Raw genomic sequence first — 13,198 nt, 5'->3', positions numbered from 1 at the left:
ATTAATTATATCTTAAACTATGAGCGCGCTCTTTTGACTCGTGTATCTTCACCTGTTACTTGTTCCTTGCCATAAACAGAAGTTTAAACCCACAATTCATTATATCTTAAACTATGAGCTCGCTCTTTTGACTCGTGTATCTTCACCTGTTTCTTGTTCCTTGCCATAAACAGAAGTTTAAACCCACAATTCATTATATCTTAAACAATGAGCGCGCTCTTTTGACTCGTGTATCTTCACCTGTTTCTTGTTCCTTGCCATAAACAGAAGTTTAAACCCACAATGAATTATATCTTAAACTATGAGCGCGCTCTTTTGACTCGTGTATCGTCACCTGCTCGCTTAATTTATCTCTGCAGACTCGCTTCAGTCTCACCACAGGCCCTTAGGTTGTGGCATTTACTGTCAAGACGCCGTTGTGTTTGCATGCCCCTGTTTACATAAATAGCTCCAGTAATTCAGTCTCTCTGTTAGAAGCGGCACAGCTCAGCCTTTAACAAAGTTTCACCGCACCCCGCTGCACAGTCACAGTTGCAGTCAGTCCGTCAGTGAGAGTATTTGCTTTCATCATTGTGGTGTTTATGTCCAGGCACCTGCAACCTGAACCCTCTTGCACCTGGCACAGCCAAAGTCACCCAAACACAAACTGGCCACTGTATTTGCCGTTCATCACGCTGACATTTAAAGTGGCAGAAAATGTGTCCAGAAACGAGTTTGGCTCCCACACTCATTGCAGTTTTGTTTTGATGGCATAGTTGGTGTTTACTTGCAGATCCCCCAATGAACTTTAGGTGCAACTCAACCCTGTAGCAACTAAAAAGTAGTAGAATCATTATCTGTGAGTGTGTGACTATTTATTTTGTGGCAGTCACAGTCATTTGATCTGGTGTGAACATAAAGATATTGAAATTGAACATTCACTACAGACATGCATTGGTAAAAATTGACATTTATGGTTTTTTTTGGCTGTTTTTGATGCTGACGTAATGTGAGAAAATTGTTTCGTGCTCAGATTTAGATCTGATGGAGTTTTCCGAGCCCGGGATCTTCAACTACTCCACGCTGTTGCTGAGCGAGAAAAGCGATGCACTGTATGTGGGAGCCAGGGAGGCCATCTTTCAGCTCAGCAAGAAGAACGTGACCGTCAGAAACAACAAGGTATCAAACAAACAAACAGATATAAACTATTCTATTCACTATTCATTTGATTCTTTTTTTCTTACAAATGTATTTCTTTTTTTAAACCACCAAGGTTCAGTGGAAAGTTGCAGAAACCCCCGTGTCTATGTGCACGCTTAAAGGAAAGTCGAAAGAGGTCAGTCTCAGCACTTTGGTCAACCCTGGTGGTTTGTAAATGTGCTCTAGAACTAAAGTTCACTTGAATTTTTTTGATCTTTAGTGTTATAATTAAATAGGCTTTCATTAGAGTATTTTTATTCTCTCATTGGTTTCCAGAAGGACTGCCTGAACTACATTCGAGTGCTACAAGCGGTCAACGACGAGCGTTTGTATGTGTGTGGGACGCACGCCTTTCAACCACTGTGTGACTATTTGGTAGGTTAACAACGCTCAATTCCTTCATCACTGGGAACCTCAACCTCCACAGACTCATTTAGCAATGCTGACTCACACTGACACTTCCTCCTGTAGAACCTCACTGACTTCTCATTGACTGGTCGACCTGAAGACGGCAGGGGGAAATGCTCCTTTGACCCCTCACAAAGCTTTACCACGGTCATGGTTGGTGAGTTAAGGGCCATTTATTTTTTTTAATCTCATTTCACAAAATGTTATTTGATTGTCAGCCTGCAGGAATTCTCTTCAGTAATCTGTATCTAATCATTTGCCTTTTTTTTTGTTTTGTTGCTTCATTGTTTAATTTCCTGTCAGATGGAGAGCTGTACTCTGGGACGTCGTATAACTTCTTAGGCAGTGAACCCATTATTTCCAGATACTCTCCGAGCCATTCCCTGCTAAGGACGGAGTACTCCACGTCATGGCTCAATGGTGAGTTGTAACCGAGTGTGACAAGTGAACATCTTGTTTTAATTTCAATAGTGTTTGTGTCTGAGGAGAGGAATTTCTGTCTAGAGCTGTGCGCCATTTCTACATATTTTAATAGATGTATATCGGCTGAAATAAAGCCAATCAGAGTCCCAGCTTTGCTCGAGTCAACTTTAGTTTTGTGTCTGTCTACTCGTCTGTACAACAAAGTATGGAAGTGCAAGTAAAAATGTGAAGTTATTTGGGCAGATGTCTGAAAGGGACTTCAGTAAAATACTCAGATGGTAACCAATCTGTGTGCAGTTGTACAAAACATCCAGTTCGCAGGGTCTGGATTCTGTGTGCGTCCGTGCCGACCGTTGTTTTCACTGCGAATAATAACAAATGTCCCATAACTAGTGTCAAATCTCTCTGGAATGTATCTGTTGTCTGCAGCTGCTCTTCACATAACCAGAAAAGATGTAGTTTGTTTTCTTCTGAGTTGTAAGCTTTCAATTAAATACTCAAATACTGTTAATAGTCAATTCAAGTTGCTGTATAAACATGACGGTGCAAGACGGTGGCTTCCAGAAAGCAAGACCATTACCTTAAGTCCATATAAAAGGCTTCTTCTAACGAGCAAACAGTCCATTTGAGTGATTATTAAGTATTGGTGTGGACTAAAGAGTGTCTATTAAAGGATTTGGATCAGGTTCAGGGGTTAACAAAACCTCAGGAGGGCAATTCTGGCTTTGTAGTTGTTGGGGTTGAAAAGCAGTTTGTAAAGGTATCTTCTAAATTATGTGTGACTGCACCCAGAGGACCGGGTACACAATGAGGCTTTCACAACAACACCACGTCGATTGTCCTCATCTTTTCTTCCTCAAAGACCCTTTCACCAACACCTGTCTCTCTCTCTCTCTCTCTCTCTCTCTCTCTCTCTGTTCTCCTCGCAGAGCCCAGTTTTGTTTACGCCGACGTGATCAAAGAAGGACACAACGCAGCATCTGGCGAGGACGACAAAATCTACTTCTTCTTCACGGAGGTGTCAGTGGAGTATGAATTCTTTGGCAAGCTGCTCATCCCCAGGGTGGCGCGTGTCTGTAAGGTCAGTACACTCCATGTACCATCTGTACATACCAGCAGCACCTGCCTTTGGCCCTTATCTCCCTGCTAACTGTGTGTTATCTCCAACCTGAGCGCATATCTTAGTACAAATAAGATCAAAAGTGTCAAGAACAGAACTTCCACGAGTCCCCTTTCTAAGAGATGAAGGTTCCGCCCACAAATCATGAAATACCGCAGTTAACAGTCAATGTTGACTACGTACACACACACATTTAGTGATATTTGGATTTGCATCAGCTTTATTTATTTTCCAATCACCTCACGATTAATCCTTTTATTATGACGAATGGGTTAAAAAAAACCTTCCAATATTCCTCTAGCCACACTCTTCATGTCTTCAAATATGCCGTCACAGGGTGACCTCGGGGGCCAGCGCACTCTGCAGAAGAAGTGGACGTCGTTCCTCAAAGCTAAACTGGTTTGCTCCATGCCTGAGCTCAACTTCGTCTTCAACGTAGTGCACGACATCTTCATCCTGAAGGAGTCCGACAGCAAGGACACGGTCATCTACGGCGTCTTCACCTCTCAGTGGTCAGTGATTTAAAGATGTTGACCGGGGTAACACCAAAAGGGAAAATTGCTATTACTATTACGATACTATTTTGCTCCTCAAAATTCACGTCTTCCTCCCTTTTCTTCTCTACTTCTTCCATCATCCCCTGTCCCTCAGGGGTAATGTGGGCTTGTCAGCTGTGTGTGCCTATAAAATGACTGATGTGGAAGATGCCTTCTCCAGGGGCAAGTACATGCAGAAGGCCACCGTGGAGCACGCTCACACCAAGTGGGTGCGGTACAATGGCATCATTCCTACTCAACGCCCCGGAGCAGTAAGTACTGTTGACACCAATTAAGAAGATTGCGATTTGTAATAAGTGTAGCCCAGGGCTGCTACATTTAATGTTTCCAAAAGTGAGCTGACAAATTGCCAACTAGAAATCAAAACCCTCATTTAACCAGAGATTAGTTAAATCCAGGATCACTCCCGAGTCCCACCACCCTTTTGGCAGAATAGTTACACTGCATTATGAAGCACTTACAGTAAATGCGCTGAGTGTTGTTGTTGTTTTTTTTTCCTCCCACTTCCTCCACCAGTGCATTAACAACGAGATGCGACATCAGAACATCAACAGCTCTCTCAACCTGCCGGACAAGACTCTTCAGTTTGTAAAGGACCACCCCCTGCTGGAGGATCCTGTCCTGCCCATCGGCAACCGGCCTCGCCTCATCACCAGAGACGTCAACTACACTCAGATCGCCGTGGAGAGGGTCCGAGCGCTCGACGGCAATGTTTATGACGTAGTCTTCACCGCAACAGGTTTGAAACTGTCATGAGTTACGATGTCCTCGCGCTCGTTTCTGATGCTGATGCGACTTGTTTTAAGTCTGCGTGTGCTCAGGATCTTATACTGCTCAGTTTAGGCTTGATAATAAATAGCCACACATTAAGACATTATTTTTTTTTATCCTGTTATTAAAACTTTACAGCAAAAAAAGAGACAATTTTAATCTATAAAGTTTAGTTCAGTTTTTATTTTAAATTAATTATTTTTTTAAGCCCTTTTCAACGCTAAAGCTTTTAGGAACAGTAGAAGGTGAATAATATGATAAAATAAAGTTACGGCAACAAGTTTGTGAGCCTAAAGCAAATACATATCAATTAAACGGTCCCTGAATTGCCACTGTGTAGTTTTCAACGTCTGCTTCTAGTTTTAAGCTTTTTATTAAAGGTTTTTTTTCTCTCGCTTCTACCTTTCCCTAAACAATTGACTTTTTTTTTTTTTAAATAATTTTTTTCGTCCCCAGATAAAGGAATCCTGCACAAGTCGGTGGTGTCTGAAGGTAACGTTCACCTTGTGGAGGAGGTCCAGCTCCTGAAGACCTCTGAGTCCATTAAGACCTTGCTGCTGTCCTCAGAGGTAAACGACTTCAACTTCAAAACTCGGCACAAAGAAAAACTGGCTCTGAGTTGAGAAAACACTCAGCCATGTGTGTCATGTCTATGTGATGGTGTATATACAGTACGGAGAGTGGGTGTAGGATGTGGTTAATCTGTTGTGAAGGTGTAGGATGTTACAGAGAAGATGGCACTACTGTTTAAAAAACAAAAGGACCTGAAACAGAGACTGATTATATTGAGAAAACATCAGAATATTTCATGATGTGATACTGTCGCCATTCTTCGAAGCACAGTATTTATATCGAAATATTCTTGAAGGTCGTTTTGTGTTGTATTTAAACCTCTGACTACTAGTTGGCAGAATTTCTATCTCCCATTCCTATTTACTAGACAACGGAAACTGCATAGTGTTAATGCATATGACGTCATTTTTACTGGGTTTTCCATTAAATTGACTATTTGGGGGGGAAAATTGCAATATATCGCCTTGTTTGTAGTATTTTAAAGAAGTGTATTTCTGCCACGTCAGCAAAATAAAAACAGATCAGTTTCTTGTTAATAAAATATATCCATTTCTAGATATGTATAGTGAAAAACTATATAACACAATATAACGTGATGCTGATCTGTTTTTATTTTGCTGGTGTGTGATATGCTTCCACCCTCGTGGATCAGATTATGTGTTGTATCACCAGATTCTTACCAATACACTGCCTGTAAATTCTACGATGTTTTTATGCAAATGTTTGTGCACAGTTTCCCTCATAAAACAACCTCCCGCTTCCACAGACGCGGTCTCTGTATGCCGGTTCAGACTCTGGCGTTGTCCAGTCTCCCACAGCCTTCTGCGGCAGGTATCTGTCCTGCGAGGACTGTGTCCTGGCACGGGACCCGTACTGCGCTTGGTCCCATCGCAACGCCACCTGTGTCAATACCCTTGACGTTCCCAGGCCTCAGCACGGGTAACTCGGCACAAAGCTAGATGTGCTCGATCACATCAATCTCTCACACTACATACCAGTGCTCCACTCATGCATTATCATACAGCTTAACCAAACCAAAACCACCATCCAGTGACATGTTTATGGATCCAGTTTGACCTGCTTTGACAGTCTCGGAGTAGATATGTCTCCATTTCAGCGCGAGTGCTTGTGACACTAATGCTTGTTTGTTTTTGTTTTTTTGTTTTATTTCCAGGACACTTATCCAGAGCATGAATGGTGATGCAGACAAGTGTCCTAGAGGTAACACGCTCTCACACTAACTGATAAAAAGGCTTCATTACATGTACAGTATCGGTGCTTATTCTTTATTAGAGTCATGAATTGTTGTTGTTTTCAAATGACCCCCCCACCCCCCTATGTGAATCACAGAGCTGCGTGACATACAGATTAGTCCACAGTTCAGACCACATTTTTCTGTCTGAACCTGACGCATTTAACTCAAGTTCCACACCCTCTGTGTTTCCCCTGACACACTGATATTATCATTGTCACTGATTGTTCTCCTCGATTACATGCGTGCACAGCACAAACGCCTGTCACTATGTAAATAGATAGAACATAAAAATAACTTAACCAAAGTTGACTTGAACCTGAGTATCGTTAAAATAATTTTTCTGAATCTGGCCCAACCTGTCAAGTCCTCTAATAAGGATATGGTCTAGATTTTATAGTTGTTTTTTTTTTTTTTATCACTGCATAACCTGAATGAAATAAAGTGACGTTTTTTTCTTAAGGCTGCCAAAATGTCATACAATTTAAAATCTGGTAAAGATATGAAGCCGTTTGGATATAATCCTCCTCTCATTAACATCTCTTTTAAACTGGTCCTTCAATCATTTCTCTCTCCTTTTTGCTTTGTAGTGCCAGGTCTGGCTGTGAAGGATTACCAGCAGGTGACGGTGAAACCAGGGAGCTCTGTTGAGCTCCCATGCCTGGTTCAATCCAATCTGGCGCAGGTGATGTGGAAATCCAACGGCTCGTTTCTCACCGAGGCGTCTGGCTTCCACCTTATAGGCGATAGCAGTCTCCTTATTTACAGCGTGGCTTCTGTGGATCAAGGCAACTACGAGTGCTGGTCTGTGGAATGGGCCCCGGCTGCTAAGAAGAACTTCAGCCGTCTCCTGGCTGGCTACGCCGTTTCTCTGGGCCTTCCAACCAGAGCCCCTGATCAGGTGGTCCAAGTGACCGCCACCCTTGGCAGAGAGGACGCAGCTAGCACACATGCTGCTGAAGGTAATGATAATACAGACAGAGCCCCATTAACTCCAGCCATTGCTCCTCCCAGCTACACAGCCCCAGCTTCGGTCTCGATCCTCCTCACCTCCCCACCCCAAACTGACCCATCACTAACCCCGCCCCCTAGCAGCACTATCAGGTTCCATCCGAAGCAGCATCACCCCCCGAGCCCCAACGGGCCCATCTCAGAAACCAAGGCCCCAGCCGCCGAATATCTGCAGCACAACAACAGCAGCATCGCTCTCCTCTTCCTCTTCCTCCTGTTCTTCCTGCTCTTCCTGTCCGCGCTGGCCTACAACTGCTACATGCAGTATCTTCCAGCCCCGTGCATGCGCATGCGAGCCGCTCTGCTGGGCAGTCACAAGAGCGCCAGTCAGCCCGAGTACCGGGCGTGTGAAGCGGGTCTGATGGAAGCACCCGCGGCGGACAAAATTATCATGACGGAGGCTCCGACGCAGAACGGCAGCCAAACCTCTCAGAACCTCCGGGCGCTCCGCGACACCGGGTACGAGACTGAGCCGGAGTGCGGCAACGGTCGGGTCACCTCTCACAATTATGGAGACAACTGCGCACCCCAGGAGAAACCGTTCGACGTGGACTGCGACTCTCAGTCCATCCAGTTTGCAGATGCAGATGAACCTTACTGCTAATGCGCCGCTGCTGCTTCTCTGTGTGTTAAGATGGTTTATAGAGTTTTAAGTGGTGTCCTCTGCACAGACGTATGTTCAGTGCACAGCATGGGTCATAAGGATTAAGTCAGGTGTCCCACTTGACTGTGGAGATTTTCCCTGCTGGCAGATATAGGGCTTTTGATAATGAGGTAAAAAACAACAACAACTATATTCATAGAAGCTGCAGCTTAATCCAGCAAGTGAAGCTAATCTTTTTTAAATTCCAAATTGGAAACATTCTTTTACCAAATTGGTAAGTCACTGCGATGTTTTCCAAATTGGAATCACGTTTTTTTTTTTGTACAGCCTTTCTGCTTTTTGCGTCTATTTTTCAAAGCAATGTGCAAGGCTAATGGACTAATGGGTGAATGCTTCACAGTTGCAGTGTTTTCTCAGGGAAGATTTTCTCTGTGCGTCGTAACCGTGCCTGTGTCGTACTGTGTTGCCGTCTGCAGCACCGGGTATGTGCGCTTTAAACTCACCCAGTGAGTGTCGGGGTTTGAACATCGGAGAGAAACAAAAGAGAGAAAAATAATGGAGTAAATGAAACCACTGTCCTTTTTGTAGTCTCATCCTGTGTGACAATGTTGAGTCTCTTAATGTTGTTGGGTTTTTTTTGACATTCCTACATGGTCCTGTGTGTTAACCTCTACTCTTCATGTTCCCTCATGAGGATTGTGACAGTGTAAAGATGCACAGGATGCTTGTTGATACCAGTTCTTTTTCTAAAAAACAAAGCCCTGGAAACAATCTGAATTTTTTTTATTATTATTATTGAATTACTATTTTTAATTAAACCTACTGCTCACTTTTAGAATTATTTAAGAAGTCAACATTTTTTTTATCATTTTGTCCATGGTACAAGTTGTTGTTCTTTCCTATTGTGTTTAGTTTATTTATTGCAGCAGATTTTTTTTTGAATCCCAGCCCCTCATTGTTGAGTCTCCCTCTTGTCTTTTCTGCATGTCCTCCTTTTTTATTTTTATTTTGATTTCCTACTTTCCTCAATACTCTTGTTTTCCACTACTCCCTCCCTCACAGCCTCCTCTTCTGTCGGCACTTCATCTTCCCTGTCAACATCTGGAAGTAGCCCTCCCTATGCACTCCCTTCCTCTTCCTCCTCTTCTTCTTCTTCCTCCTCTACCACCACCTCCTCCTCCTCCTCCTCCTCCTCCGGCAAGCTCCACAGTGTGGAGGCTCGGGAGGCAGAGGTCAGGCTTTTGCCTCCGCTGCTTAAGGACCAGGCCTGGGGGGTTCATGCCCAGGAGACCTTCCTGCTCTTCTGCCTCGCTTTGGGTGAGTGGTGCCTCTGACAATGACTCAGCTCACACCGCAAAACCAAACTGTCTGTAGTTTGGAAATCTTCTCTTTCCTTATTTTTTTTTAACACTCCCCTTTCTCTCTCTCTCTCTGCCTTATTTTTTTTACTCATTCCGTCTCATTTGCATGCCACCACTTCTCACAACATTGTTTTTCGTGTGCCTTTCTGGATTTGCACCAAACAAGCCTGCCCTTTTGCTTAAATGCGTCTGACTCACAGGAATTATTTTTTTTTTAGGTGTCTACAAAGATACCTGTATCACCAATGGATTTCTTATTTGTTTTTTGTTTTTTTATTACTATTTTAAAGCCATGATTCAAAATGAAAAGTCTCACCTCTTTGTGGTGTGATTATCTCACCGTTGAAAGAAATGAAAGGTGAGCTTTTATACAAAATCAGTCTGACGTAAAACATAGCGTAAAATCTAGGATTGGACCCTCAAAACAAATGATTGCAGGCGCGCCCGCCTTTCATCTCCCACGTTGAAATTGTGTGCTTGTAAACAAGTGTAAATACAGTATATTTGTAAATATGGGGAAAAAAAACACCTTTGAAGATGTACATAAATCCTGGAGACGTTTTGGGGCTGTGGCTTTTGGTAGGCGGGCTGAATAAATCTTGTCAAGTGTTTTCAACTCTGGTTTGTTTTTGACTTGAGTCATTTCATGTGCAGTATTTTTAAACGGTGTGGATGACTGCGGCTGCGCTGCATGCGGCTTTAAGAGTGTGATCCTTGTGCATGTCCTGAAAAATATCATTGTTGACCTGAAAATGTTTGCATTTTTCATATTTACATATTTAGAATATGAAATGTAAAAAAAATATGGTGCAAAAATCAACTCTATATCAAAAAGCTCCAGAACTATTCACAAAATGTGAATTTGGTCAAATATTACTATATAATTCAGAGTCCATCTACGTCAGACTTCTCAAACTCACGGGCCACAGGCCACATGCTGCCCTCCAGTCCATTTAATGTGGGCCACCACTTAATATTGAGTTTAAATAAATTAAATATTCATATTAATTAATTAATATTAAAATAAATAAATTCTTTATTAGTCCCACAGGGGAAATTCCTTCTCTGCGTTCAACCCATCCTCTACTAGTAACCTTCCTAGAATTAGGAGCAGTGGGCAGCCACTGAGCAGCACCCAGGGTACCCCAAGCTATTTTTTGACCTGGTGGGGACTCGAAACGCAAACCCTCCGGTTACAAGCTAAGTTCCCTTTCCACTTGGCCATGGGCTGCCATTATTTCTTTGTCATTTTTAGTAATAGATTACTTTTGCATCATAACTACATTGTTCTTGTGATCTATACATACTTGTGTATCAACACAGACAGTTTTATTTTGAAATAATGTGAAATATGATGAAATTTCCTGATATAATTTTAAGCTCATATCGCCCACCCCTCCTACCGAATAGTTCCTTTTATCGCCCCCTACTGGCCAAACTAGATACTCAGTGGCCCAGAGGTCATTAGAATATTCGTGAGCCCTGGTCTGTGTGATTATTAGTGATTATGTCATGCAGTCCGATTCTGTCCCTCAGGTCCCAGTGATGTCCATATTCACTGGCTAATAAATGGGCACACTCTGGACACTCCTATAATGGAGTACCGCCGAGCCCTGGGTCAGAGCGAGGTTCTAGTGAGCAGCTGGGTCCAAGGGGGGCCGCTGATTAAGGACGCCCGTTACCACTGTGTTGCTGAGGCCAGCGCAGGAACTGACATGTCTGAGGTTGACCTCCACCTCACTATTGGAGGTAACTGGTGATGTAACAATGTCCAGTGTACACACTACAGTCATGCATGCATGGAGGGATCACAGAATGGAGTGCCAAGAGGAGGATATTTGACTGGGTTGTGTCCACAAAGATGTCATTATTTGACAGATGAGGAGAGCATTCCATCCAGAGATCTGAACCAGTGGAGAGGTGCACTCACAGAGCACGAGCAACTGCTCAAAAGATGGGAAAAAGCCTGGGTAGGTCTGTGCTCTTGCATGGTTTGGAGTGTTTTCTTCCCCACAACCACTGAAACCATTTTACACAGTTATCCTGGATTGTCTTGCCTCACACGCACCAGTGTTCACCTACTTTGCATGTTTGGCTTAGGTTAAGTCGTTTGAACTCTCTTCTTAAACTCTCACTGGAACAATGCAAAGTCCAGATTTAACTGGGCCGGTGGCAAATAAGTGGAAACGCAAATCTACTGTAGGTCAGTTGATACATTTCCATGAAATTAACAGTATCAGTGCTCAGGGGTCTTTTCTTTTCCTCGGGTTTTCCCACAGTTTGCAAATAATGAACCCAGAGCTATTTCAATAATCATCTGTTCTGCAGCTTTTTCTTAACTTCATTGCATTTAACTATAACATGTCTGTAGCACATGAGCTTTTGACCTAATTCTTCTAACCATAACAAAATACTTCTAAAAAGAAGAGTCTTGTGATATTTCCCCCCTCTAACATGTTGAAGTTCTTGAGGGCAGCGAGTTTCTTTTCCTCATAAGAAAAATAGTTTGATATATTAAATTCTATATATAGACATATATATATAGAATATATGTAATATATATTCTATATATTAAATGAGGCTAGGTTTTAGCCTGATTAACAGACTGAAGGAATACTCTGGGACAATTCTGCTCTCCCCCCTCCACAGGAAAGCTGTGATGGCCACTGAGCTCTCTGAAGATGCCATGGGTCTCACTTGTGCTGGATCTCGGCATGAACGTGGTCCTGAAACCCAAAGTGGAGCACATTTCTGACACTGCTGTGACCATAAAGAGCTAGAATATAAAAAGATGTCCTGGTGTCACTTTGATAAAAGGAGTTTGATGGACCATGAAGCAGAGACGTCACTTGGTCGTGATGATGAGACGGCGCAGAGACTCCAAACCTGACAAGGAGATGAAGCTCACTGGTTGCCTCGATCTGAGGCCACGTGTGAGCCGCCTTTCTACCAAAGATGCATTTATATCTGTTTATTTTTGATTCAACGGACGTCCTGAAAGCAGCGCTGCTATGGAACGATAAATGCATATAAATGATGCAGCACCTGTAGCAAATAAGGCCTGTTCATGTGTGAGTTACTCAAGATGTTTGCACAATCACTGCCTCCCAAGGCAAAGTTTAGTTTGTTCACAGCTCGGTTGCAGTTTTTTTTTCCACTTGAGATTATAAAAGTGTCTTTAATCTTGAATTTATTAGGGCTTATTCTAGGACTCAATTCCCGGGATGGAGTTGGGCCACTGTGGAAAGTCTTTTCAACCGCATTGTAGCTCTTACGTTTGAACTTTGACCCACAACATCCAGAAAGGACTTCAATCCATTTGTCTGCAGTTATTCTTCACATTAAAACCTTGAAACAACTGAAATGAACAGTCTTATTGCTGCTTATATTGATTTTATATATATATATATATATATATATATAAAAATATATATATATATAAACCACACATTTTTGTCATGTTTAAATTAAGGATGTGCATCACTTTTCTTGGTAAGATTTTTTACTCAAATGGCACACAGACTTGAATGATTAACCTTCTCTCAGAGTAAAGAAAAATAAAAAAAAACACTTGAGAATAGGGTCAAATATGGGTCAAAAAAACTAGTAAATCTACTGTATTCATAGAAAAAAACTTTGTTGTTTTCATGTTTGTCTACAGCCATCTACCACAACTGGATCCATAGCACCCTCTTGTGCCCAAAGAAAGTATTAAGCATGAAATCATAACTTCAGTGTTACAGCAGCAAAGTTATCTAAATATTGTGATGTAAATTCATCGTTTCTCAAACGGCAGTCTAATATATTATTTATACATGCTCATTTGTATATATCATGTTTCTAAGAGAGAGAAAAGCATCTATATATTCCATGGATCCATCTATCGCAAAGTCACATGAAACCATTATGGTCCACTTCAACAAAACCCTTTATCAGGAA

At 42.3% G+C, this 13,198-nt stretch overlaps 1 protein-coding gene across 5 annotated transcripts in view; it reads left to right on the top strand.

The window, feature by feature from the left end:
* sema4d (sema domain, immunoglobulin domain (Ig), transmembrane domain (TM) and short cytoplasmic domain, (semaphorin) 4D) overlaps positions 1-12,623 on the top strand; it is a 39,840-nt gene extending 27,217 nt beyond the window's left edge. For 3 of the 5 annotated variants that reach the window (XM_058617580.1, XM_058617583.1, XM_058617581.1), the window contains 13 exons: positions 1,013-1,158; positions 1,253-1,315; positions 1,456-1,554; positions 1,651-1,744; positions 1,891-2,007; positions 2,940-3,091; positions 3,467-3,642; positions 3,782-3,938; positions 4,204-4,426; positions 4,915-5,027; positions 5,798-5,970; positions 6,206-6,252; positions 6,874-9,100. In XM_058617580.1, the coding sequence (XP_058473563.1) occupies positions 1,013-1,158; positions 1,253-1,315; positions 1,456-1,554; positions 1,651-1,744; positions 1,891-2,007; positions 2,940-3,091; positions 3,467-3,642; positions 3,782-3,938; positions 4,204-4,426; positions 4,915-5,027; positions 5,798-5,970; positions 6,206-6,252; positions 6,874-7,898 (2,585 nt within the window). In that variant the 3' untranslated portion in view covers positions 7,899-9,100. Of the gene's footprint in view, positions 1-1,012; positions 1,159-1,252; positions 1,316-1,455; positions 1,555-1,650; positions 1,745-1,890; positions 2,008-2,939; positions 3,092-3,466; positions 3,643-3,781; positions 3,939-4,203; positions 4,427-4,914; positions 5,028-5,797; positions 5,971-6,205; positions 6,253-6,873; positions 9,216-10,795; positions 11,009-11,137; positions 11,230-11,908 lie in introns of those variants that run through there. The other 2 variants (XM_058617582.1, XM_058617584.1) reach the window with 2 other exon arrangements.
* Positions 12,624-13,198: the final 575 nt, after the last annotated feature.

This window comes from Solea solea, chromosome 19, assembly GCF_958295425.1.
Source record: "Solea solea chromosome 19, fSolSol10.1, whole genome shotgun sequence".
Taxonomy (NCBI): Eukaryota; Metazoa; Chordata; class Actinopteri; order Pleuronectiformes; family Soleidae; genus Solea; species Solea solea.
This window is presented reverse-complemented; position numbering and strand designations above follow the sequence as displayed.